This window comes from Carassius auratus, chromosome 26 (assembly GCF_003368295.1).
Source record: "Carassius auratus strain Wakin chromosome 26, ASM336829v1, whole genome shotgun sequence".
In the NCBI taxonomy this organism is placed as follows: domain Eukaryota; kingdom Metazoa; phylum Chordata; class Actinopteri; order Cypriniformes; family Cyprinidae; genus Carassius; species Carassius auratus.
Window position 1 is genome coordinate 18,938,062 of NC_039268.1, and position 25,107 is coordinate 18,963,168.

Here is a 25,107-nt window from a genome sequence, read left to right on the forward strand (position 1 = left end):
TACAATTTGCTGCCATTTGCTGTGTCCATGGGTGGTTGTGATGTTGTTGTGCAGTTACTAATGTGATCTGAGGGATTGCAAAGTCAAAGGAGGCCACAAAAACCAATAGATTATTTGTTCCCTAAAGCTGGACCAAGTCATTCATTAAATTTGTATCTGAGATTATTTATTTACATTCTTACTTAGTGGCATAAACTAATAAGTCTGATGACTTCATTTCGCATTAAGTTGTGAGTTCTAATTGAAAATTGCACTTCTGTTTATTCTCTACATTTTCTCTTCTTGCCTTCTTTGCAGAAACCCTCACTAAAGCATCGTTAAGACTTGACTCCAGTTCTGAAAACGAGGCAGACGCAGATGGCGGGTGGAAGATGTTATTAACCACACACCCTAAACCTCTCTATCCTAAAAGCCCTGCAGGTCTTCGTCTTTGAACCCTCCTTCTGTTAATACCAACAGGAGGAGTAATCAGCACCAAATTAAAGTGAATAAATCAAAAGAGACAAGAGTTTTCTGGTATTATTTTACCAAAAAGAAAAAAGAAAGACAATTAAGTATAAACAAACAAAAAAACATACATACATACAATATATACATATGTACGTACGTATACATGAGCCTGTCCTCCAACAAAAAACGACCAAATAGGTCGTTTGTGCAAGCATTTATTATGACCTATATTTACGTTTTAAAGTTAAAAATAATGACAGTATCGCTTTGTGTCTGTCGTCATGAATTGAAGTATAATGTCATTACCAATCAAAACGCACGTTTATTTAAATGCAATGTGTGGGTGTTTTACGCCGATCTCACAGTATTTCCTACATATTTTACTACTGTAGGTTGTTTATTCGTTCGAATTACCACACCTAACCCCACCCTTAAACCTAACCCTCACAGAAATCATGCTAAATTATGATTATTAAGCATATATATTTTCGTGCACGTCTGTTCCCTGGGATCGAACACATGATAGCATGATTACATATCAAGGTATAACTCAATAATCTACTAACTGAGCTACACAAAACGCAAACCAGAGGGCAAATAAAAGAGTACAAAACATTAATTTGAAAACAACCTTTTGCCGTTAGGAGCGCAATTGTAGTATACGCTCTGATGGGTCGTATTTCAGGGATTTGGACAAACGACCTATATAAGCGTATTGGTTGGAGGACAGGTTGGTATATATATATATATATATATATATATATATATATATATATATATATATATATATATATATATATATATATATATATATATATATATATATATATATATATATATATAACAAATTAAAAAATAAAACTAATAAAATAAATAAATTTATTAAAATATAAAACAAATGTTAAATAAATAAATAGCAAATATAAAACAAATGATAAACAAACAAGCAAATTAATAACTATGCTCAAGCTTGGTCAATATCAGTATATATGATAGTTGTTTAACCACTCTGCTACATAAATCCATACACATTACAAATCCAGGTCTAAGCCCCTACATATTTAAAGAAAGCAGTGCATTTTCTAAAATTGCTCAACACAGAATAAGAATACAGCTGTAATGCTTTCTGTACACAAGTACAGCTCATTTTAAGATGTTCCGGTAAATCACAAATGCCATCTTTCACAGAAACCGATGCCATTAGGGACATCACTTTGTGACAGCACTCCAGTATGTTTTGCACACTGAGATGTGATGTTTTTATACAGTTGTGATGAAGATACTTCTCTGTGGCACATAAAAGACCATGCAAAGAGGTTTCAGAGCTCTGGGTTGTTTCTGCTATCAGTGAGGCTAAAATTCAAAGAAAAGTTCACTTCCAGAATAAAACATTCCTGATTATTTACTCACCCCTGTTCATGTCTTTATGAGTTCCGTTGTAAAGAAATTAAGGTTTTTGAGGAAAACATTCCAGGATTTTTCTCCATATAGTGTTCTTCAATGGTTGTCAATGGGTTGAAGGTCTAAATTGTAGTTTCAATGCAGCTTCAAATGATCCCAGCCGAAGAATAATGGTCTTATCTAGCGAAACAATCAGTCATTTTCTTAAACAATAAAAGTTTATATACTTACTTTTCAACCAAATATCTAAATAATTTATTAATCTCAGTTAATGTTAATTCCAACAGTGTTAAATAATGGGACCTTACTGTAAACTGTTACCAACACATATCTATGTGATAACGTTTGATAATCCAACGAATTGAAAGAGCTTCGTCTAATTGCTATTTTACAAAACCAAAAGATGTGAGACTTATTTGTTATGAATTATGTAACACTTGAATTCAACTTTAGGCTGGTATAAACTGTATACCAGATCTCTACCTTTATATGGTGAATACAATCATATCTTCCAGCCTTGGTTCAGACAGTGCCCTCAGTCAAGTTATTATAGTTCTGTGAAACATTAATTTGTTCATGTGTATCAAATTACATGCATGCAATTTACAGCCCATTCCCAGCAGCTACATGTAATTCCCATCATTCCAAGTGCTGGATATCCCAGAGAGATAAAATAAGAAATGAATTCAAATAGAGAGGGGGTGTCCAATAACTCACTGCCCAACCCTACCAGTGGCCAGCTATATATAGGTAGTAAAACCATATGGTAGACTCCAGTATTAAAGAGGATCAACTGAATGCGGAATGATTGGAAAGAGCATGAGAAAAAATATTCATCTGTTCATTTAGAGACTTAAAGGAAGTGAGCCAGTAAAAGTGCTGTGCATTAATGTGCATTCCTGTCTTGTTCTAAACAAACAAATAAATAAATAATAGCTTTTGTCTAAGTAAATATAGCATCTATTGTAATACAAGTCTGCATTATAAGGTTAAACTTCATGGTACAGTTCAACTGGTCTTTTTTCACCCAAAACTTTCACTGCATCAAGGAAAATAAGTGATGAGCTCTCCAATGTGAACATAAAGCTACGATTATAGATTCTCACAAGGTCTTTGTAAACCAGTAATCCAAGGTGACACACTATCACCCCACCTTCACAGTAGGAGTTTTATGAACCTTTAAACGGAAAGAAACTGCAGTTATATTTCTATAGGATTGCGACGTGACATCTGCCCTCTATCTCACATAAACCGAGCAACAGAAGAGAGGCCATGAGGCTTGATGAGCACAAGAAGAAACAGAGATGCTGGAGTACAATCGCTTATCGCTCTCTCCCGTTTCCTCTCTCTCCCCTCTCTTTCAGTCCCTCTTTACCTTTCTCTCCCATCCACTACCACAGCTGCCATTTCTAAGCACAAGCTCATTTATTACAGGTCACTGGCACACAAGGAAGAGTTTAAGGGGACAAAGTGACCAGTGTTTCCAACTTGTGAAGCAGCACGCTAATTCACAATAAACCAAAAAAAATTAAATAAAGAATAAAAAAAGATGATCTGGTCGTTTCTGTTAAACCAGCATTTCTCAACTTGCAAGTCACAACCCTAAAAATGGCAACAGCAGAGAATAAAATAGAGAAAGCAAAAAGGTTTTTGATAAAAAGTCTCATCAACATTAAAAAGGGAAAATAAAATGCTTCCATCATCGTTGCATGCAGACAAGTAAGGTCATTAGTAAAATTAGTACACAGAATAAAAAATATACTGTATTTTGTCACAAATTCATCAATCATTTTGTAGAAGCTAGTCAAATTAATTAGACACCAAAACAGAAACGACAACTTCAATTAAAACCAAACACCAGTACAATTATGAATAATAATCTAATTGTACAATTTTCACCTATTGCAAGCATAAGCAATATTTAACATCAGAGTCTATGGAGATGCAATTGCCTTAAATTTGAATTTGTAGATCCACAAAAACTTCAGGGTTAAGACATATCAAAAAATAAAATTCATAGCAGAAGTTAAATTCTTCAGGCAAATTTTCTTCTCTAAGAAGGGAGGGACTTTTTCTGAAATTTCATGTTTCAAACTCAAAAAGAACATTCTGAATATTGCCAAATTAACTGCTAGTTGCTAGGCAACCACACATCCCAACTATCCCATAATTACACAAAATATAATAAGCCACAGATCCTTCATGCACGTAAAGTCAAGTCAGTGTCTTCAGGTATTGTTATAGCTGTTCAAACTGTGGATGAAGAATAATAATAAAAGGCCAGATTAACTGCAAACATAAAAGACATGGAGGTTGTGCTGCATCCAAAATAACTTGAGCTGTCTTCAGATGCAGTTTATTGCTTCAGTTTCAGATGTTGTGTGCCTGTATAAATGATCACATTAGTATGGGAAGTAACGGATCACAGCTGACGAAGAGGCACCGAGCCAAACAGTTCTGAGAGGATGGAGAAAGACTGAGAGACAGTGAGGAGACACTGAGGATGAAGGAGGGGGACGATGTCTTGGAGGCAAACGGACAGAAGCACATAAAGAGACCAGCAGGCATTTCTTTTCAGAGAACAATGTCAAGTGGTGGAAAAAGAACAAACTCTTAAACTAGTGAAAGGGAGAATTATTTTGGCTACTGAAAAAAGGGCAATCTCATAGATTATAATTAGCTTTATTGGTTTACTCCACACCAAAGAACTGACACGTCCATGATGTATGTGTGTGTTTGGTGATATTTTGAAATATCATGATTTGCAGTTCTGAAAATGTTGAATATATTAATGCTATAAAAAGATCATTGTTTAAATATTAATTTATCAAATGTCCACATGACTGCAATAAATGTCCTTCTGTAAGACATGGACAGCAAGTGTATTTTAAAGTTATGACTCCATGACAAACAAATTCCTAATAAGAGGATTAAGCTTGGCTGAAATTGCAAACAACATTTCCTGCTCATAAAAAAATATTCATGTCTAGACACCGTATCAGTGACAAGCTTAATTACTGGGAGACTCATTGGGGATCTCAAATGGGGCTTAATCCAAGTTGACGCTGAGTAATAATTTGACTGCATTCCCGAGTCAATATCCTTTAGAACTTAAATGTCACATTTCAGCCTGGGTCAGATGTGGTGTCATTTATCTGCAGGCTGAGTGAGCTGAAGCAGAAATTAGATATAAAGGAAAATGTATGAAAAAAAATAAATAAATACCAGCAAAAATATGAAACCTGATGACCCTGAAATAATTTCTAAAGAGTTTTCTGTATGGGGGATTTTAAATATATCTTCCACGTGGCCTCCAGCAAATGAAAAACGTTTGGTACTATAGCGATTTTAAAATCCTCCAATTGACCTTTACCTTATCAATTCAGTAATAAACGTAAGAACGTAAGAAGATGCATTCAATTGTTCAGTTGAAGTAATCTAACCATTATATAAATAATCCTTAATTGATATTAATGTTTCATCTGAAGATATAGATAATCAATTAGCATGTCATTCTGACTGTGATTGAAATGCAGTGTGACCATGAGCCTATAATCAATCAGTCACTCAAACAATTCAGTCATGTTTTTCATTTGAACTATAAACTAAAGAGTAAAGATTACATTATAGTCTCAGAATATTTCATCTATATTTTTGCAAATCTCACTAAACCTACCAAAAGCATGTCTAGTAAACAAACAAACAAACAAACGATTCTTATGATAACTGCAAAAAACATGATTATTATTCGTTTTTTTTTTTTTTTTTTTTTACATATTTATGGATCCTGATTTTATTCAGTAATTTTAGATTAAAAAAACGGTGTAATAATATGTTACTGTAATAAACAGAAAATGATAACGGCTGAGAGTCATAGCCTAATCATATCATCTATAAATAATATCACTATTTTCATTTGAGGTAAACAGTAAACATGTTTTGATGACATTTGTACATTCAGTCAACAGTTATATTCATTATAAGAACTAAACACACATAAATCAACAGTACAAGTCTGCCTCCTTGGATACAGGCTTAACACCGTTTTGCGTCATAACGCTCATTTATATTTGTGTCATGATAAACTCCTTCCACATTTCTCCTTGTTCATACACTGCACAACAAAACTTAATTCACGCACCGCCAACGCTGAGTTCGCTTCTCACAGTAGGGATGCAGAAATATGCTGAGCAGCTATTTGAACACAGCGTAGGGGTCCGCAGCGCGATGCCAAGCGCGCAGGAAACGCGCGTTCCGCTGAGCGCGCTCCCGCGCTGCGTTCCACTAAGCGCCTTTGCGCGTATCGACACATTAAAATAGACTCTCCCCTGACTGGAAGTCTATGACAGCACATAGATCCACATGATATAAGGTTGTGAAATTTATCACAGTGAATGGGAAGAGTCTCAACATTCCCAAATGGCCATTCTGGTGTTTCCATCTCATTCTCTCACGCGCCACCAACAGGTCAAAATTACACTTACGTTTCTTATTTGAAACATTCAAAACTGGTCTGAAAAGGTTTATTTTTTTTATTATTTTTTTTTGCCCCTGATTCTTTGGAACTTGCTAAGTCATGTAATTCCCACCATTTTCAATTTCATAAAAAGCATGCTATCAAAATCCACCTATCAAATTTGGTTCAGAACACAGTCGGACTATTCTTGTCAAAACTGAAATAAATCAATCTGATCAATCAAACCATTCACATGTAACACAGCAACAGCTTTTGCAGCGAGGTTGGCAAACAGGAAGTGGTAAATCTTTGCAATGAGTTTGCCAATTGAAACAAAACTTGTCAGATATCACTGGCAAAAGAGATCAGTTTGTAGACTGCACCAACTAGGCCTACTGGATTTGCGTAGAACATTGCAATTGTTTGTGCTTATGTCAAGAGCTAAGGTCGGCCATATTGGACATCAGCCATTTTGAAATGCATTTAAACAATTTTTTTTCTTTTTTTTTTTCTTTTCTTTTTTTTTTTTTTCTTTCTAAATCCTTCTCAGAGTTCATTGGATGTTGACCAAATTAGGTTCAGATCATCTTCAGACCAGGCTGGACTGAGATATCAAATGCTTTCTTTTAAATTCCCAAGTTCTCATGTAACATGTCAACAAGTTTGACAGCAAGCATGCCAGACTAAGGCTGTATCTCAGCAATGCTTTGGTGTATTGACTAGAAACTTTCTGCGTGACATTGGCACAATGTCCTGACAATACCTTAAGAAATCCTTGACAGTACCAACTATAATTAAAAGAAAAAAGTTTTTTTTTTTTTTTTTTTAATCGTCACCATCATCCCCAATATTAAATACACTCTGCTGCTGTACTTATATAATTCAATCAATTTCAGGAAAGTATAATTATCGATGAAACCAGATTGCCTAGCGTGCCATATCCTGACTACTGATTGACAATATTACAAAATAAGCACTGGACAAAATGTATAAACAAACTAGAGATGGTACATGCTGCATTGAGTCCTCAAGTATGTGTGTGATTCCAATGAATTCCTCCTCTGGCCGTCATAAAGACGAGGGGATACACTGTGCCTAAAGCATACACTTCACAATCTTTTAATCTCCGGTCGTTTAAGTGTAGCAAAGTAGTCGATAACAACAGCGCACACCGGACAAGTGCGCAGCTTGCCAAGACCTTTACGCACCGGTACTATCACTCACCTGACTGCCCGCTGCTCCTCTGAACCACCACAGTTAAGAAGACGAGACAGAAGAAGATAGGAAAACGAGCCGACCACATTTCTGCTTATTTTAAGAAGTTATATCTCCATACATTAGCATGATCAATAGAGAATCCGGGCATTGACAGTCCAGCGTCTGCGTCTCCAGCGCGCACACTCACGTCTTCGTTCCGCAGCACATTTTGTAACAATAAACACAGCTGGACTGGCTTGCTTTTGCGCTGTTTTTGTTTTTGAAAAGTAATTGTGTCTGATTATCCGGATTGAACGACTTGTAACCATGTCATTATCTCGATGGATTCGCAACTTCGGTTTGAGCGTCAAGACACGCCCCTCCTTGTGCTGAACACCGCCTACCTGGATTATGAATGGTCAAAAGAGGCGCTTAAGCAGACGAGGCCACGCCCACCGGTGTCTGCTTTGCATATACACCTGCTTTCACTGCTGCTATGTCAGCGGCTTTTAAACACAAGTATGCTAAGGAGAATCCTCCTGAGAGGGGCTCCCTTCATAAAATATAGCTTTATCTGTAAAATAGTGTGATTTTGTAGACATGTGGTCATGTGGTATATATATATAAGGCTTTACACAACTATTTTCAGGTGAAAATCTGAATGCAACCATTTTTCAGTGTAAATGTATTATTAAATGTATTTATTATAATTAATTATGCCCCAGAAGTTAAAGCAAAACCTGTAAATTAATAACTGGAAGAAAAAAAAAATCATACAGTCACATTCAAATAGGATCTAATATTAATATCCAAATAAGTTCTAATACTAATTCTAATATAATATAAAGTATCACACTTTCCTTTTACAGCCTTATTATGCTCTATTGACACTACGAATAGAGGCCTACAGTACTTTAATTATTCATATAAAATGATAGCATTTTTTTGCGTGACGACCTGTCTATATATGATGGTCATAGTATAGAAAGTGGTATTGTGACACGCTGATACTTCATAAGTGTATGCGTCTGTGTCAGGCTGAACTCTATTAACCTGTTCAGTCCCTAACCACTAGAGGCCCTCACATTACAATCAAGAATGCATTCTTAATGGTGACTCAGCATGATCAAAACCAGTTCCCTCTGTAAACCATAATCTCCTTCAGAGCAGGTATTTGACAGTGGGTGGTTAGACTTTAACACACAATATACTTACTATTATGAATGTAAATTAATTTACAGAATGTTTTTTTCTGATTCTTGTGTTCAGTACAGTATATATATATATATATATATATATATATATATATATATATATATATATATATATATATATATATATATATATATATATATACATACATGTGTGTGTGTGTGTGTGTGTGTGTGTGTTTCTGTAGCTCAACTGGTAGAGCATTGCTCTATCAAGCGTTCGGGGGTTCACACATAAGTAAAAATTGATAGCCTGAATATAATGTAAGTCGCTTGGGATAAAAGGGTCTGCTAAATGCCTTAATTTAATTATATAAATAACTATTATTATTATAGTTGTTGTTATTGTTCTTTTTTTTTTTTTTTTTTTTTTTTTTTGCAAGCAACACATATTTCACTACAATTATATTATGTCAAACAGTCAAACACACCTGTGTCCACACTCTGGTGTAAATCACTCTGGCGACTCTAATAGCAGCTCCATGAAGAACTGCAGAAGGCCACTGTGTGTTTTTGTTCAATTCTATCAGATCAATATGTTCCAATGTCCCTTTTAGGGCAGAACAGGGGGCATTCACACAAGTAGAATGGCTCTGAGCCAGTAATTCCTTGCACTTTCTGCTCTTAAGACTCGGAGGTGAAGGTCGAGAGAAGTCCACATTTACTGGCAAGGTTTGTAAAGACAACTAGAGCCTATTTTGTTTTCCTTCTTCACCCTTGACTTAAGATTTCCTTTGCTTTTGGTATCATTTTGTTTGCAAAATTCTCTCAAAGCAAAGTTTTATGAATTTAATTCAGCTCAAAGCAAAACGAGGTTTGCTTTACTCTTGCAAAATGGATTTGTTATTCTGTATTTATCTTATCTATTATCTGAAGAAAACAAGTAGTATCCAAGTACTGTAATTAAGTTTCATTTTCTGTTAGTGGGTTTTGTTCTCCATTTGCAGTTATGCATACAGCCAAAAGTAGTGTCTGAAGTAGTACAAGTAATCTTGCCGCAGGAGAATTTGTCTTCAGTTTTTTACTATCATAATATTTTTATAGAATATATAATATATACTCTATAGAGCTATTCCATCTACTAGAACACCCTCATGATGAAACTATATTTTTTTCTTAGAAGGCACAGCCTCAATTATTGTTTAAAAGAAATGTCAAACAGTTTGAAATTGAGTCCTCATACTAATTGCAGAAATTATGCTTATTTAGACTTGGCATGTCACAAAACTTGGTTACAAAATATGAGCCAGTGGTATTTGATGTTATTTATTTACTGTTACACACAGATGTTTAAATAAATGCTGTTTAAAATACAGTTCCTTTGAACATTTTATTTCTATAAAGAATAATAAAAATAAAAATATCATGGTTTTCTCAAAAATATAAAGCAACACAACTTTTTTCAACATTAATAATAAAATGTAATGTTTCATAAACACAAATAAGCATATTCACAATGATTTCTGAAGGCTCGTGTGACACTGAAGACCGGGGTAATTATGCTGAAAATGTAGCTTTGCCATCACAGGAGTAAATAACATTTGAACATTTATTAAAATGTAAAACAGTTACCGGTATTTCAACATTTGACCTTTTTTTTTTTCATTATTGATCAAATAATAACAGCTTTGGTGAGCATAAAATATCTATTTCAAAACATTAAAAATCCAATGCTGCTCTTTTTTATTTTTATTTTTTTTTCATAACTATTTTTGGGAGAAATATTATTTTAACAGAATACAAAAAAAAAACAAAAAAACTGGATATTCAAGAATATCCAACAAATCTGTTGTCAGCTGTTTGAGTCAGCCCTGCTATTGATGTTATAACTATATGATAAAAAAATTAAAGGAACCTGGGGCTGAGAGTCTGATCTGAGTATGGAATATACTAAAGATGCACAGTCATGAACTGACCAAGTACAGTGCTGAGCCGAGTAAATAACCAGTCTGGCTTTTTGTCGCTAAGCAAACATCAACCCTGTCTTGGTGGAGAACTTGCTATTTGCACACAGGGGCAGTTGTAAAGGAAATCAGAGCCTTGAGCACCTCACTCAGCAGGACCCCACACATGGTCATCTTCATCGCATAAAAAAAGACCCCAGGTCCCATTGTATTACTTTATTATAATCTGAACACAAATATGTCTGTGGAGATACTCAGTCATCCAGGTCAACAAATAACATTTTGTTTAATTTATTCTGGATTATCATGGGATCTGTAATAACAGATGAATTATTGTGGAAAAAAAAATCATATTTATTTTCACCATAGATGAAATTTTTTTCATGATAAAGTAAACAATAATACAAGCCGTAGAAAACCTAGGGTCAATTAATTCAAATATTAGGTTTAATTGCCAGAAAGAAAGAAAAATAAATAAATAAATAAAAACTACGCTACCCAAAATCTTAAAGAAAGCTTCAGGAAAAGAGAAGTACCTGTTACCATAGAAATAGGAATCCCAAAAGTTCAGCAATAACCGGCCACTCCCATAAAGCATTCTTCATGATGTAATCAATGCGGAAATCATAATTAGCATGATGTGCAAAGTGATTTACAGCCAAATAAAATGGATGCACTAATAAATTAATTAACAAGAGTCTTTATCACTAATGCAAGAAAATGAAGCACAAAGGATACACATTAAGTGTTTAATGTGTGCTTTTTCTTTGTATTTTCTCATTATCATGCTGCCACAGAGAATGTTGTGCTGTAATTGCATGAGCCTAAATGCGGCTAGTAGATTTTCCAGTAAACATCTTGATTACTCAATAGCATACAAAAGGTTCACCATCAACATAAAAAAAAAAACCTTAATTTGTAAGAAAAAAAGGAAAACTCAATAATCTCAATACAAATTTCCAACTGCTATGATTCTTTCACTGACATGCTTGGAAAGTTGAGGCTCAGCTAAAATCCCCATTTTCCCCAAATATAACTTTGTGACTTGATCTCAGTTTAGGCACAAGCAGCATAGACAATAAATTTAGATATTACTTTAGTGAAAAATGATGATCATATGTCATGCACATTTTTTTTTTGTTTTTTTTTGGAGAGAATGTAAACAAATCGGTGAAGAAACAATTTTTATAAATGTATAACACAATGGATCAAATTAAAACAATTAAGTAGAAAGACTGAAATAAAATATTATTGCAAAATGTAGTCCAAAAATCTTTGTTTTATTTACAACTTCAGAAAATCAGACAGGGCCCAGCATGCATCCCTGATGCACACCCCTACAGGAATTCCAGTTATGTATCACACATATTATAGGTCTTAAAACTAATACCAAAATCATGGATGGTAAAAAAAAAAAATGGAAGTTATATATATTTAATGTGTGTTTTCATGTCACCTCAGAAATAAATAAATATATAGATAATTTGAACTTTAAAATTTAAATCTATTCATTTAATCATAGTTAATAGACAGTAAAATGCAGCAAAATATACACCATAGCTCAGACATCTGAAGTTCTGTTACCTTCAAATACTGAACAATTTCTACCCAAACTCCTGTTTTCAGTATAAGTGTACTAACAGCTCTAATATATGCACATACTGTAAGTGATAAATAACATATATATATATATATATATTACATATGCAACAAACATATTGCATTTGCCAACTTCCTACTTGCTCAAGGGCATTTCTGTAGTGGTGTGCATCAGGTATATGTGTTGAGCCCTGTCTCGTTACATTCCCTCCCAGAATTTTAAATGTGTGTGACATCTAATCAGAATGTGAAGTGTTAGGGAGGGTAAAGGTAAGGGCATCTCCACTTTACCTTCCATCTTTTTTTGCATCCTCTCATCTTGCTCACTACTTTCACAGCATCTGTAGGTCATTGTGTCATAATACTTAGTTGGCCTCCTCTTCAGTGATTTATGGCTTTATGCTAATCATGGATTAAAATGCAACTGTGAGTCGTTTAGAGGAGGGTAGATGGATATAAAGGTGTACGAGGGCACTCACTGAAATTATGACAGCTCTTTAGGATGCATCACCAGATATTCATTTATGATATTGAGGTCAACTTTTTTGACCAATTATGGCAACTGAATATGCTTTTGTGGGTGAGTATGTGTTAATTTCCAACACTCACAGACATTTCTAATCAGGTTTGCGTGCCATTTTGCCTCTTCTGAAAAAAAAAAAAGAAAGAAAGATTTTTAACAAAGTAGAGTAGAGTAGAGATAAGTACATGAGCACTGGAATATGAAATTTTAATTAGAATTATACCTTGCAATTTTGCCATTTTCAAGACAATTAAGCAATGACATAACTGATCATTTGTGCATGTTAAAGGTAATCATAAGCATCCATGAGCAAAAAAGACCTTAAACGTAGTTAATAAATTGTCCAATACAGTAAAATCTACACTTTCAGAAAGTTTGGAATTATGACTGATGTTTTCAACACTGATAATAAGTAAATCAGCATATTAGAATGATTTCTGAAGGATCATGTGATACTGAAGACTGAAGCAATGGCTACTGAAAATTCATCTTTGCATCACACAAATAAGTTACATTCCATACAATACTCAAATAGGAAACAGTGATTTTATTTGATTTCAAAATATTACAGTTTTTCAGGTGGTAGCATAATACTTAAAGATGCTATCTGCAAAATGTGTGTAACAAATAAGTGCAAATAAGCATGAGTATTTCCTCATACTGTACTAGTCTTGACAGTTCAATAGTGTCCAATAGATACCTCAGACAACGGGCTTTCAAATCAGCAGCTATCTCTCTCCCCCAAAGCTTTTCAAACTGACAAGTGACTGACAGCACAGTTGTCACTCATTCACAGCCGCCATGGATGACAGAATGCACACTGGGAAAACATTGTTGTTGAAATATGCTGTACACAAGCGGTGTGGGAGGACGGTGATATAATTCAAGCGTTCACGTTGTCATTGTGCTGTTAAAAATGTGCAAAATTCTGATATTTCCACCATAGTTCATGCTGTGTTTGTGTTCTAAGGGCCAAATTCCCTATTGTATAGAAAGTGCAAATTATGCTTATTGATTTCTTGGCAGTGAGGTATCATGTTTGAAGACAACAACTAATAATAAGGGGGTCAACATTTCACAAATGTTGCATGGAACTATATATATATATATATATATATATATATATATATATATATATATATATATATATATATATATATATATATATATATAAATATATAAGAACAAAATTTTGAGTTGCACTTAGGTAAAGCTGTGTTAATTACATCCCCCTTTTTTTAATTATGTGGCTTGACATTTACCGTAGGCTTTCCTAAGTTAACGCTGACCAACATTTGACCAGGGAGTCAATATATCCCAGACCTGGAGAAAAAAAAAAAAAAAAAAAAACTCTTCTGTTCTCTCTGCTGTTTCATAAAGCAATTTCACAAACCTCAGAAATGTCACCACTCAGGCATAAAACATTACCTCTGGCAAAATTTACATGAGTAAATGTCAATAATCCCACCTGCTTTCACCAGAGATCCACACAAAGGACTACGATTAGGATGAAATGGAGAATGTTTGCCATAGAGAGCAAAGATTAACCCGTTTATAAATAATCTATGTTCATCACTCAGTATGGCCATTTAGAATAACTTTTGTAATTTCCTAATCATTTCTTAATCCACAACAAAAAAAGAATAAGGATGAGTAAATGCTGAACACCTGACACAAACTGAACATTTGATAAGTTATAATGTACTGTAGCTGATTAAACATAATGTTCCTTTAAAATGAATGTGTTCAATTATTGGCTCCTTAGGTAACATTGACCTTGATCTTATAACACATTAGGGTCAATTATTATTGACAATATTATTAAACCTAGGAGTCGATGCCAAAAAGAATCGATTCTTTTAAACGTTGTTAATTGAAAATTGATTGCAAAGGTTAGAATCGATTACTCTAATTACTGAACATCTTAGAAGAGCCTTTAACAGCTACATTAGGGTTTTTGATTCAGCCCAATGACTTCTCTCATTCCGTTCACAAACACGACTCATTCGGATTGGTTCAATGGTTAATTTTAGGGAATCAAACATGCACAGCATACAACAAACCATGAGATTTAAATCAGTGTAGTTGCTGAATACTTCTTCATGTGATAGTTACAGTTTGTTCACTTAAAGACTTCTTCAAGCAAGAACCAAAGTTCTAACTGAAAATATATAAATCACAAAAATAGATTGAATAGTAATCTTCTTAAAACTATTTCAACAAAACTATTTTTTTTTTTGGGGGGGGGGGGGGGGTTGCTTTTAATTGCTAAATTGTAAACAGATGGACAAAAAAAAAAAAAAAATCATTGTTAGGAAAACAGCAGCTGATTAAATTAAATGGCATAATTTCAGACGAATGTACACACAAACCAAAATATGCATCCCACTGCAGTTCTCCCTCTGCATCCTTCATTAAAAACAAAGATTTAATTTCTCACCCCCCACACAGGGAATGTTTTTGGCTGTTTTCTACCAGCACGTCACCTCAGCTCTTTTCATAACGGACCATCCAGGGGTGACCAATCCAATCAGGGTGTTTAATCCACCAAATTTAGTCCCTGGATCCCGACCTTATGCATCTATTAGTAGAGCTGATCCCACTAGGTAATTGGAAGACTGCAGTGCTAATCTACATAAATCCTTTCCTAAATATTCTAGCTTGTTTTTGGTCAAGTCAGCACTGCAGTGTTATATTCCAGTGAGTTATGAAGGGATATTCCATGCTTCTATTGTGAGCTTTTTAACCCAATATATATATATATATATATATATATATATATATATATATATATATATATATATATATAGCTTATTTTTAATATTAATGAATAAAGGCTGGTATAGTGGCTACAGTTCCACGCTTATACCTACAGGCTACTGGTTCAAAGGGGTGATTCTATTGAAACCACGGAATAATACATATATATATATATTGATTATTATATATATATTATATATATATATATATATATATATATATATATATATATATATATATATATATATATATATGTATATATATATATTATTATAATAATCAATTCTGAGGAGAAAGGTCGAAGAGTTGTGAGATATAACCTTACAACTGTGAGAAACAGTCAGAATTAAGAAATAAAATGCCACATTTTATTTTTTTAATTAATTAATTATTATTATTTATTTATTTTCTCAGAACTGACTTTTTCTTCACAATAGCCAGTTTATATCTCACAAGCCATCACCCAGTTCTTAAATTGGTCATTGTGAATTGGGCTTAGGATTTATTGATCATGAAGCTCATTTATTAGTTTATTTATGTTTTTACATTAAACCATAATGTGTTCATGTATGAGTGTGTCTGTTATTGGAACATGTATGACTATTGGGGACAGATGATCAGATAAAATGTCTGAAATGAGACCAATCATGTATTTTTTCAGAAGCAAATTTATGCGTGATGATTCAGCATTCACCAGCATACTGTATTTCTGGTCAAGCTGACACACCCACTTTAAAAGACTGGGATGTCCTGCTGGAATTGAAGCAATCGATGCTGTTGATAAAATCAATGCATCCCGGGGTTGTAAAAATATGCAACAATAGTAACACACTTACAATGGAAGTCACTGGGTAAGGTATTGTACTGAGATCAGTGTTAAACACGGTTTAGAAAATCTAGTCATTAAACTGGAATAGAATACTTTGCAAACGTACATTATATACTTTATACTTATAAAGTAATTATATTACTTTATATATATATAAAGCTTGTAAACTCTGTCATTTTTATGTAATATGCTCAAGGATTATAGAAAACAATGCTTTGACTGCTTTTAGACCTGAATGCCTAATCCTATAGATTTGCTTTTCATTTTAGTGTTTGGATCATCATTTTTAATTATGATGCAAGTTATTTCTTTTTCAAGGTTTGTTGAAGGGTGGTTCTAGAATTTGGAGAAATTTAGCATTAGGCCTACATCACTTGGTCACCAATGGATCCTCTGCAGTGAATGGGTGCCATCAGAATGAGAATCCAAACAGCTGATAAAAACATTGATGTTTCAATGAAGTAGCAAACCTATCTTGCACTCATTCACATACAGTACAGTACATGCAGCATTTTTTTTTTAATTGTCATAAAATGCTTTTTTTCCCATTGATCTGTATGTAAATGAAAAATCTCAGAGACATCTGAGCTTTCCTTTAATTTATATATATATATATATATATATATATATATATATATATATATATATATATATATATATATATATATATATATATATATACATATATATCAACCCATTCTCACTCCAAAGGCGTCAAAAACCGAAGCATGGTCAAGCGCCCCTAGCGTCACTTTTATGACGCCAAATGTGCCTCTCGGCGTCGACTATCGAAGCACTACGACCTTCATTGCTTTCAGTGGGAAACTTTTGGCGTCAGAATTCGACACGAGGACATGAGATGTTTATCGCTATGAAATCACGTTCAAGAAGTCTCATTCAGCACACATCGCGCGATACTTGCTATCAGTTCCACAGTTTGGGTGAGTAGTCGTATATACGCTCTTTTAATGCCTTTTATCAAATGTATTCTGTCTTCTTTATTAATCAGATTAGTGCCATATGTTTAATCGCTGTATTATGTCGGTCATCCGCGGCTGTCTTTGAGTTTCATTGCGTTTAAATAAATGAACACAGCTGCTAATTAGTGTGATTAAACTCTATCTGTCACGTGACGTGCCATAGACCTTCGATCCGTTTTATATTATTATTAATTTCAGGATCAATGATGTAAGTTGTATTTGTAGTAAAATCATGGTAATCACGACACAATAGTAATAAATGAAATGTGAAGTTAAAACACAGTAAATGGAACATTAGTAACTGTAACTGTAGTTTTACTATGATATATTAATAATCAATACAACAATACAATAATCACCAAACCAGCTATGTTTGTATCACTGTAATGTTAGTGTTTTATGTGCTTTTATATGACAGAAATCACAGTAATCATGTGTTCTGTACCATGCTTTTAATACCTTTTAATGTGAATCAAAAAAAAAAAAAACATCAAATTAAAAATAAATAATAAAACATGTATTTTTCCATCTTGCAGTTCATTCATATCAGTTTATATATATATAAATATTTTGCTCACAGATCATTATTAACATTCTGTATATAATTCAATTTTATTTTCTCTCCCCTTTTTTATTATTTTTATTTTTAGCTGAAAAGACGTAAAGGCAGTCAGCCCAGTGGTGTTTCTGGAGAGGGATTCCTTCAGAAATGGAGAAGACAGAAAGCTGCGGAGGCAGATATTTGCAGCAGTTAGTCTGTGATAGTTTGTCTCTTTTATCAAAAATTCCTGCTGTTATAATTTGTACAGCATTTGTTGTTTCTTAAACTGTTGCACTGTCCAAATACCCACACTTGCCATCTTTTCACTTGACCACTTGATTACTTATTTGAAGTCTTTCCTGTATTTGGCCTAGTGTTCGAGTGAGCATGATGACCACGAGTGTGTGTCGAACTTTTCATGACCTGATGACTGTGTTTCCCAATCCTGATCCTGGAGAACCCCAGCACTGCACGGTTTTGGCGTCTCTCTTATCTGCCTTGGAGTCTTCACTGATGAGCTGATGAGTTGAATCAGGTGTGTTTGATCAGGGAGACATCTCAAATGTGCAGTGTTGGGCTTCTCCAGGACCAGGATTGGGAGCCACTGCCTTATGGGACACTTATGTGTTTAAAGAGATTTTTAATATCTAATTATCAATATTTCACATACTGTACTAAACACATCACAGTCTTAATAATCCAGTTTAACACTTGTATGATATTATACAAGCCCCAGGACGGTCTCATCTGACACTATCAAAAGAATTCATATGACTATAGCTTGTTATTAATTACTTGCTTTCAATAATGGATTCATTTAACATTTAATTTTACAGCATCTTTACAGAGGCTGCTTTTATGGTCTAAACAAAACACAGTGTAATGTATAAGTTGAATGTAATGTAATATTTCTGTTTTACAGGATTGTTTGAGGATAACACTGCAGTTCTCCATCATGCACAAGGACTCACCTCGTTAACTCTTTATCCCCCACACACACAGATATGGTCCCTGGATCAGTGATTAGACTTTTCAGTGGTTTGATTTTTGCAGAAGATGTAACTTTGTTTTATTTATAAGCTCATAATGAATACATTACAGAACCAGTGATGAAAACAATAGTTAAAAATAGTATTTTTCGTATTGATAAAGCATTTTGTTCTCTTTTTCAAGCTTCATACAGTGAACTTTTTAGACTTTAATTAAGAGTTTTAGTAAAGGAGATATTCATACACAGTCATCCCCTAGCTCCAGTCATGAAGTGAATTCATGATGTTATGTCAAAGCTAGCAGGTGTTTGTTTTCCTGAACACTTTCTCTGTCTTCCATTGTTCAGACAATCAGTGTTTATTTGATGCTGTGCTGATTGAGTTTTATAGATGATATTGCACACTTGACATGCATGTCTTCATGGTGTTTTTTTGTGAGTTTGAAACATTTACATTGTGTTGTATAACATTTTGGTCAATTTAATTTTTTTAATAAAATTGAACTTTTTCCAGTGTTCTCTGAAAGACATACTGTATTTACTGTTTTGTTTTTTAATAAAAGCATTTTCATTTGCATACTGAAAATAGTTAATGTTTACAACATAACTGCCTTTTTATTCTTTATGGTGGCAAAAACGAGCTTGGTGACAGAGGATGCAGTGTAGTAATTTGGGCATGTTGTCTTTAAATGAGTTTGACATATCAATAAATAATGGAAGATCCTTACAAAAATATGCATGTTTATTATGCTTTATGTATTTATTTGTTCATTCATTTATAATTTCTGTTTTTATTCCTAGGGTTCAAATGGTAGAGAATGGTAAATCACAGAAACACAAATGTGAACAATTTTAACTTTAAAACACAATGTAATATACAATGTAAATTTTAGAAGCACGTCATTTGATTAGTAAATATATTTGTCTTTGGTCAAAAAAAAAATATACAAATCTTAAAAATGTGTCTTATATTTAATGAGAGGAATCTATCTGTTGGATACAACTGCGACTGCTGGGCATGTGCACATCAATATTGCCCAATTTTTGTCAAGCTGAACAACGGAGGAAGGTGAAGACATTAATAAAACAGTATCTTATAAGTAGCAAGCTTAATCTATTGTTAACCGAATCTATCCCTTCAGCCGAAAAACGAAAGACATCTGTCATACATGGATAAGGAAATGTGACGCTGCTGCTCAGCTTAGATGTCATTGGCTATGACTTTTCAGGACAGTCTGTGGTTGGACTATCTTTTAACCCATATTAAACAGCGCATCATGTTAAAAAGTATGTTTTGCTCCTATCATCACATTAGTAATATATTAAGTCAACAATGAAGTGTTGCTATCTTGAGAAAAATGACATCTTTAGCGAGATCCTAATCCTAACCCTAAGCATAACTTCAATGAACTACAAAAAAAAGCCCCCCAGTGTTGCCTTTCTATAGATAGAACGACGGAGGCTTGTGGGTAATGTAGTTTAAAACTTTTTATTAACGAAACTAAATAAATTATTTATTTTAAGGTAAACTGGATATCTAAATATGTTTATTGTGCAAACCTCTATGATATATTTGAGAGGCAGGCTGAAATGTGGTATTTCACAGTGAGCAATATTTAAAATGCTTTTATGCCAGCTTTCCACTTATTTCTGAAAACTGAGCTCAACATTATTTTATCAGCATAGCATAAGTAATAATCCTGCCCATTTTCTCTTTGATATGTTAATTGGACTCTGATTTACAGCCATTTGAAATGTACAGTTTTGGGCTCTTCCGGGGGGTGCTACTGGGCCCCTGGGGGTAGCAGGGCAGTAAAACCTACATATATGTATTCTCCTCATCATGAACAACAAACTGAGCTGAGTCACATTTATATCTGACAGTTTTCACAGTCCTCTGTTTTCTATTCTATTCATCATGGCTATTATACCTTTAGACAGGACATTGTGAAGCCATCTGATGAAACATGGAAAAATTATAAAGAAATGATTTAATAATGAAAATAATAGATTATTTCTTAGATTTTTGAAGTAAATGGCAAGAAATATAATGGATGAACCTGCAACAACTTGCCATTGTCTATTCCCCACTGTAAAGCAGTAATCAAGGACAATGTATACACATTGTGATACTTCACTATTACACAAGGACAAATTCATGCAGTGCTAAGAATATTAATTTATATATATATATATGTATATATATATATATATATATATATATATATATATATATATATATATATATATATATTAGCATTATATATAACTAATTAGCCGAAATCAGTGTAAAACTGTCCTCCTCACCCCCGTATCTTGCTCCTCAGGTGCTGGACATCAGTAATGTGCGTGCTCTTGGTTTTAATGCAGTACAAGATCCACGTTGATCATTCCTGCTACATTCTCAGTTATCCGTCAAGTGCTTGTAACAATAAAGCCCATGGCACCATCTTGTAATGCAGAATAATTAATCTTGTAACTCCCTGTATTTCACAAAAAATGTGCATATTTGTTACTAAAATATAAAAAAATACTTTCTGGTGTACTGATGTCCCAGATGTTATTAATCCGATCAAAAATGTTTATGTCTTAAATAAAAAAAGAATCCCAATAATTAATATGTCGTTTTTCCAAGTCTAAAATAAACACATATGAGCCTACCTAGTAAAATGATGTATTTACCAAGAAACTTCAGAACACAATATTCACCATTTTCATTTTATTGAAGCATAGACTATAAAGTTGATAAAGTAGCATCAAGACAAATAAGATTCAATGAAAATAATTATCATCAAAGATACATTAACCTCATATATAAATCAGTTCACACAGATGAGTGATGAAATGTCCTTAAAAGTCACACAGTCCCATCCAGTCAACTGTGATACAGATCATGTGATACATATAAGACATGTGATACTGTTCCAGAAAATAATGATTCCCATCATCACATCTAAACTGGTTTCATCTCCCCATCGTGTTCTTCTTCTCTCGTGTCTGGAAACAGTTTGTGGTTGATGTCCAGCACTGATGTGGTGTAGCTTGTTCTCAGCCAGAGGATCTCTCAGTCCTAACATCCCAGACCTGAAGTGAAACACACAATCCAGATCAAGTTGTTTAATGGACAGAGAGCGCAGCTTATGTTCTGTGTGATTTTAGCAGGGTGACCAACTATGACCCTTGTAGTACTGTACACTTACCATTCTTCAAGCTGTTTTAAGACCTTTTGAGAAGCTTTTTCTCTGAAGACAATTTACCACATCCTCTTCTTTCACTCCTTTCAAGAGCATCACTTGGTCAAAACCCCTCGTTTGGCTGAAGAGATCATCTGTACCAATAAAAATACTGCAATAATAATGTCATTCTGCAAGAATTAAGAAAAAGTTACAGAGGCAAAGGTCTTGCTCATTAGACTGCATTAGCATGTGTAGTTCTCAGAGACTCTAGAATTCATCTATTGTTGCAGTAAATGTGTTTTTTTTTCCTCTAGAATCTTTCTCCAAAGTTCCTGACTTCTCTCACAAATGTGTTTTAGTCGGTGCAGTGTAAGGCCTGGCTTCAAACCAATCCACTATCAATTCACAATTTATAACATAACATTTACAAAACAATGAAATAATGTCAATTGGTGTTTATATCAACTAAACCAATTTCGTGATACTTGTCTACTTTTAAAACAGGTGGTGTGTTTTTAAAAACATAATATTAAAAATGTCCAGTCACACTTTGCTAACATGCTGTAATTGTAATAGTATAAAACGAAATCAAGGCTGACATGACCAATTCTGTGAGAGATCATCATAAAATGTTGTATAACACAGCATTGCTTCAACATACACATACCAGAGGACTTCTGTTTGTTTGAGCTCAAGATGGCCATCTTCATTCCTCATCCTGAGCAAATCATTTCCTTGGTCTTCCTTCTCTTCTGTCAAACAAGAAAATCTCTACTTACTCTGTGTGCAATTAATGTTGCTCATTAAACATAATTAAGTTAATTTAAAGTAAGATTCAGACCAGAGCATTTGAGGAGTAAATGTTGATTAAAAAAAATATTCTAAACAAATGTACCTGGGAAGAGCTGATCATGGCAAGATTCGCTGAGACTCAGTAATAGCTCTTTTAGTTTTTAGGAAGGTTTGTGAGGGTTGGCTCTTCAAATAGCTGTTGAGCTCGATATTTTAGACCTGAAAAAGAAGAACAGCATTATCTGGAAAAAATCCTGTAAGACAGAAGGAAGGAAATATTATTAATTACGTGCAACTTGTACATTACACCTCTGTAAAGATGCTGTATAATTAAATGTTAAATGCATCCATTATTGAAAGCAAGTAATTAATAACAAGCTATAGTCATATGAATTCTTTTGATAGTGTCAGATGAGACAGTCCTGGGGCTTGTATAATATCATACAAGTGTTAAACTGGATTATTAAGACTGTGATGTGCGACTGTGTTTAGGGATCATTTTTAAGACTTTGACCCTGTCCAGATACCCACACTTGCAGTCTTGGCCACTTGAGAGTGCGTGTACGTGACAGTGTGTGAACGAGACTGTCCCCGGTCTTAATAATGCCAAAGCACAGCGTCCTTAACACACTAAAACTCTCCAATACTGCTCCGGAGCGCTATACAAAGCTTAGTGTATCCCATCATGCATCATGTTTTGGAATAAATCGTCCGACTTTTTGCCGAGGTCTCACAAAAGGTCATGGAAAGCTGTCCAATGTACAGTATGTGAAATATTGATAATTAGATATTAAAAATCTCTGTAAACACATAAGTGTCCCATAAGGCAGTGGCTCCCAATCCTGGTCCTGGAGAAGCCCAACACTGCACATTTGAGATGTCTCCCTGATCAAACACACCTGATTCAACTCATCAGCTCATCAGTGAAGACTCCAAGGCAGATAAGAGAGACGCCAAAACCGTGCAGTGCTGGGGTTCTCCAGGATCAGGATTGGGAAACACAGTCATCAGGTCATGAAAAGTTCGACACACACTCGTGGTCATCATGCTCACTCGAACACTAGGCCAAATACAGGAAAGACTTCAAATAAGTAATCAAGTGGTCAAGTGAAAAGATGGCAAGTGTGGGTATTTGGACAGTGCAACAGTTTAAGAAACAACAAATGTTGTACAAATTATAACAGCAGGAATTTTGATAAAAGAGACAAACTATCACAGACTAACTGCTGCAAATATCTGCCTCCGCAGCTTTCTGTCTTCTCCATTTCTGAAGGAATCCCTCTCCAGAAACACCACTGGGCTGACTGCCTTTACGTCTTTTCAGCTAAAAATAAAAATAATAAAAAAGGGGAGAGAAAATAAAATTGAATTATATACAGAATGTTAATAATGATCTGTGAGCAAAATATTTAGATATATATATATATATATATATATATATATATATATATATATATATATATAAACTGATATGAATGAACTGCAAGATGGAAAAATACATGTTTATTATTTATTTTTAATTGATGTTTTTTTTTTTTTTTGGATTCACATTAAAAGGTATTAAAAGCATGGTACAGAACACATGATTACTGTGATTTCTGTCATATAAAAGCACATAAAAACACTAACATTACAGTGATACAAACATAGCTGGTTTGGTGATTATTGTATTGTTGTATTGATTATTAATATATCATAGTAAAACTACAGTTACAGTTACTAATGTTCCATTTACTGTGTTTTAACTTCACATTTCATTTATTACTATTGTGTCGTGATTACCATGATTTTACTACAAATACAACTTACATCATTGATCCTGAAATTAATAATAATATAAAACGGATCGAAGGTCTATGGCACGTCACGTGACAGATAGAGTTTAATCAGACTAATTAGCAGCTGTGTTCATTTATTTAAACGCAATGAAACTCAAAGACAGCCGCGGATGACCGACATAATACAGCGATTAAACATATGGCACTAATCTGATTAATAAAGAAGACAGAATACATTTTATAAAAGGCATTAAAAGGGCGTATATACGACTACTCACCCAAACTGTGGAAATGATAGCAAGTATCGCGCGATGTGTGCTGAATGAGACTTCTTGAACGTGATTTCATAGCGATAAACATCTCATGTCCTCGTGTCGAATTCTGACGCCAAAAGTTTCCCACTGAAAGCAATGAAGGTCGTAGTGCTTCGATAGTCGACGCCGAGAGGCACATTTGGCGTCATAAAAGTGACGCTAGGGGCGCTTGACCATGCTTCGGTTTTTGACGCCTTTGGAGTGAGAA

General features: G+C 34.0%; 1 protein-coding gene and 1 long non-coding RNA gene across 2 annotated transcripts in view; both read right to left on the reverse strand.

Moving 5' to 3' along the window:
* The window catches only part of LOC113044575 (receptor tyrosine-protein kinase erbB-4), a 143,557-nt gene extending 135,664 nt beyond the window's left edge, over positions 1-7,893 (reverse strand). Inside the window, exon 1 of the mRNA XM_026204669.1 lies at positions 7,532-7,893. Coding sequence (XP_026060454.1) covers positions 7,532-7,610 — 79 coding nt within the window. The 5' untranslated portion in view covers positions 7,611-7,893. The remainder of the gene's footprint in view (positions 1-7,531) is intronic.
* A 14,007-nt stretch (positions 7,894-21,900) lies between these two features.
* On the reverse strand, positions 21,901-22,738 carry LOC113044811 (uncharacterized). The gene is made up of 3 exons (XR_003275924.1): positions 22,683-22,738; positions 22,040-22,167; positions 21,901-21,923 (listed from the first exon to the last, which is right to left on the reverse strand). It is a non-coding gene; the product is annotated as an uncharacterized LOC113044811 (long non-coding RNA).
* Between the last annotated feature and the right edge of the window lie 2,369 nt (positions 22,739-25,107).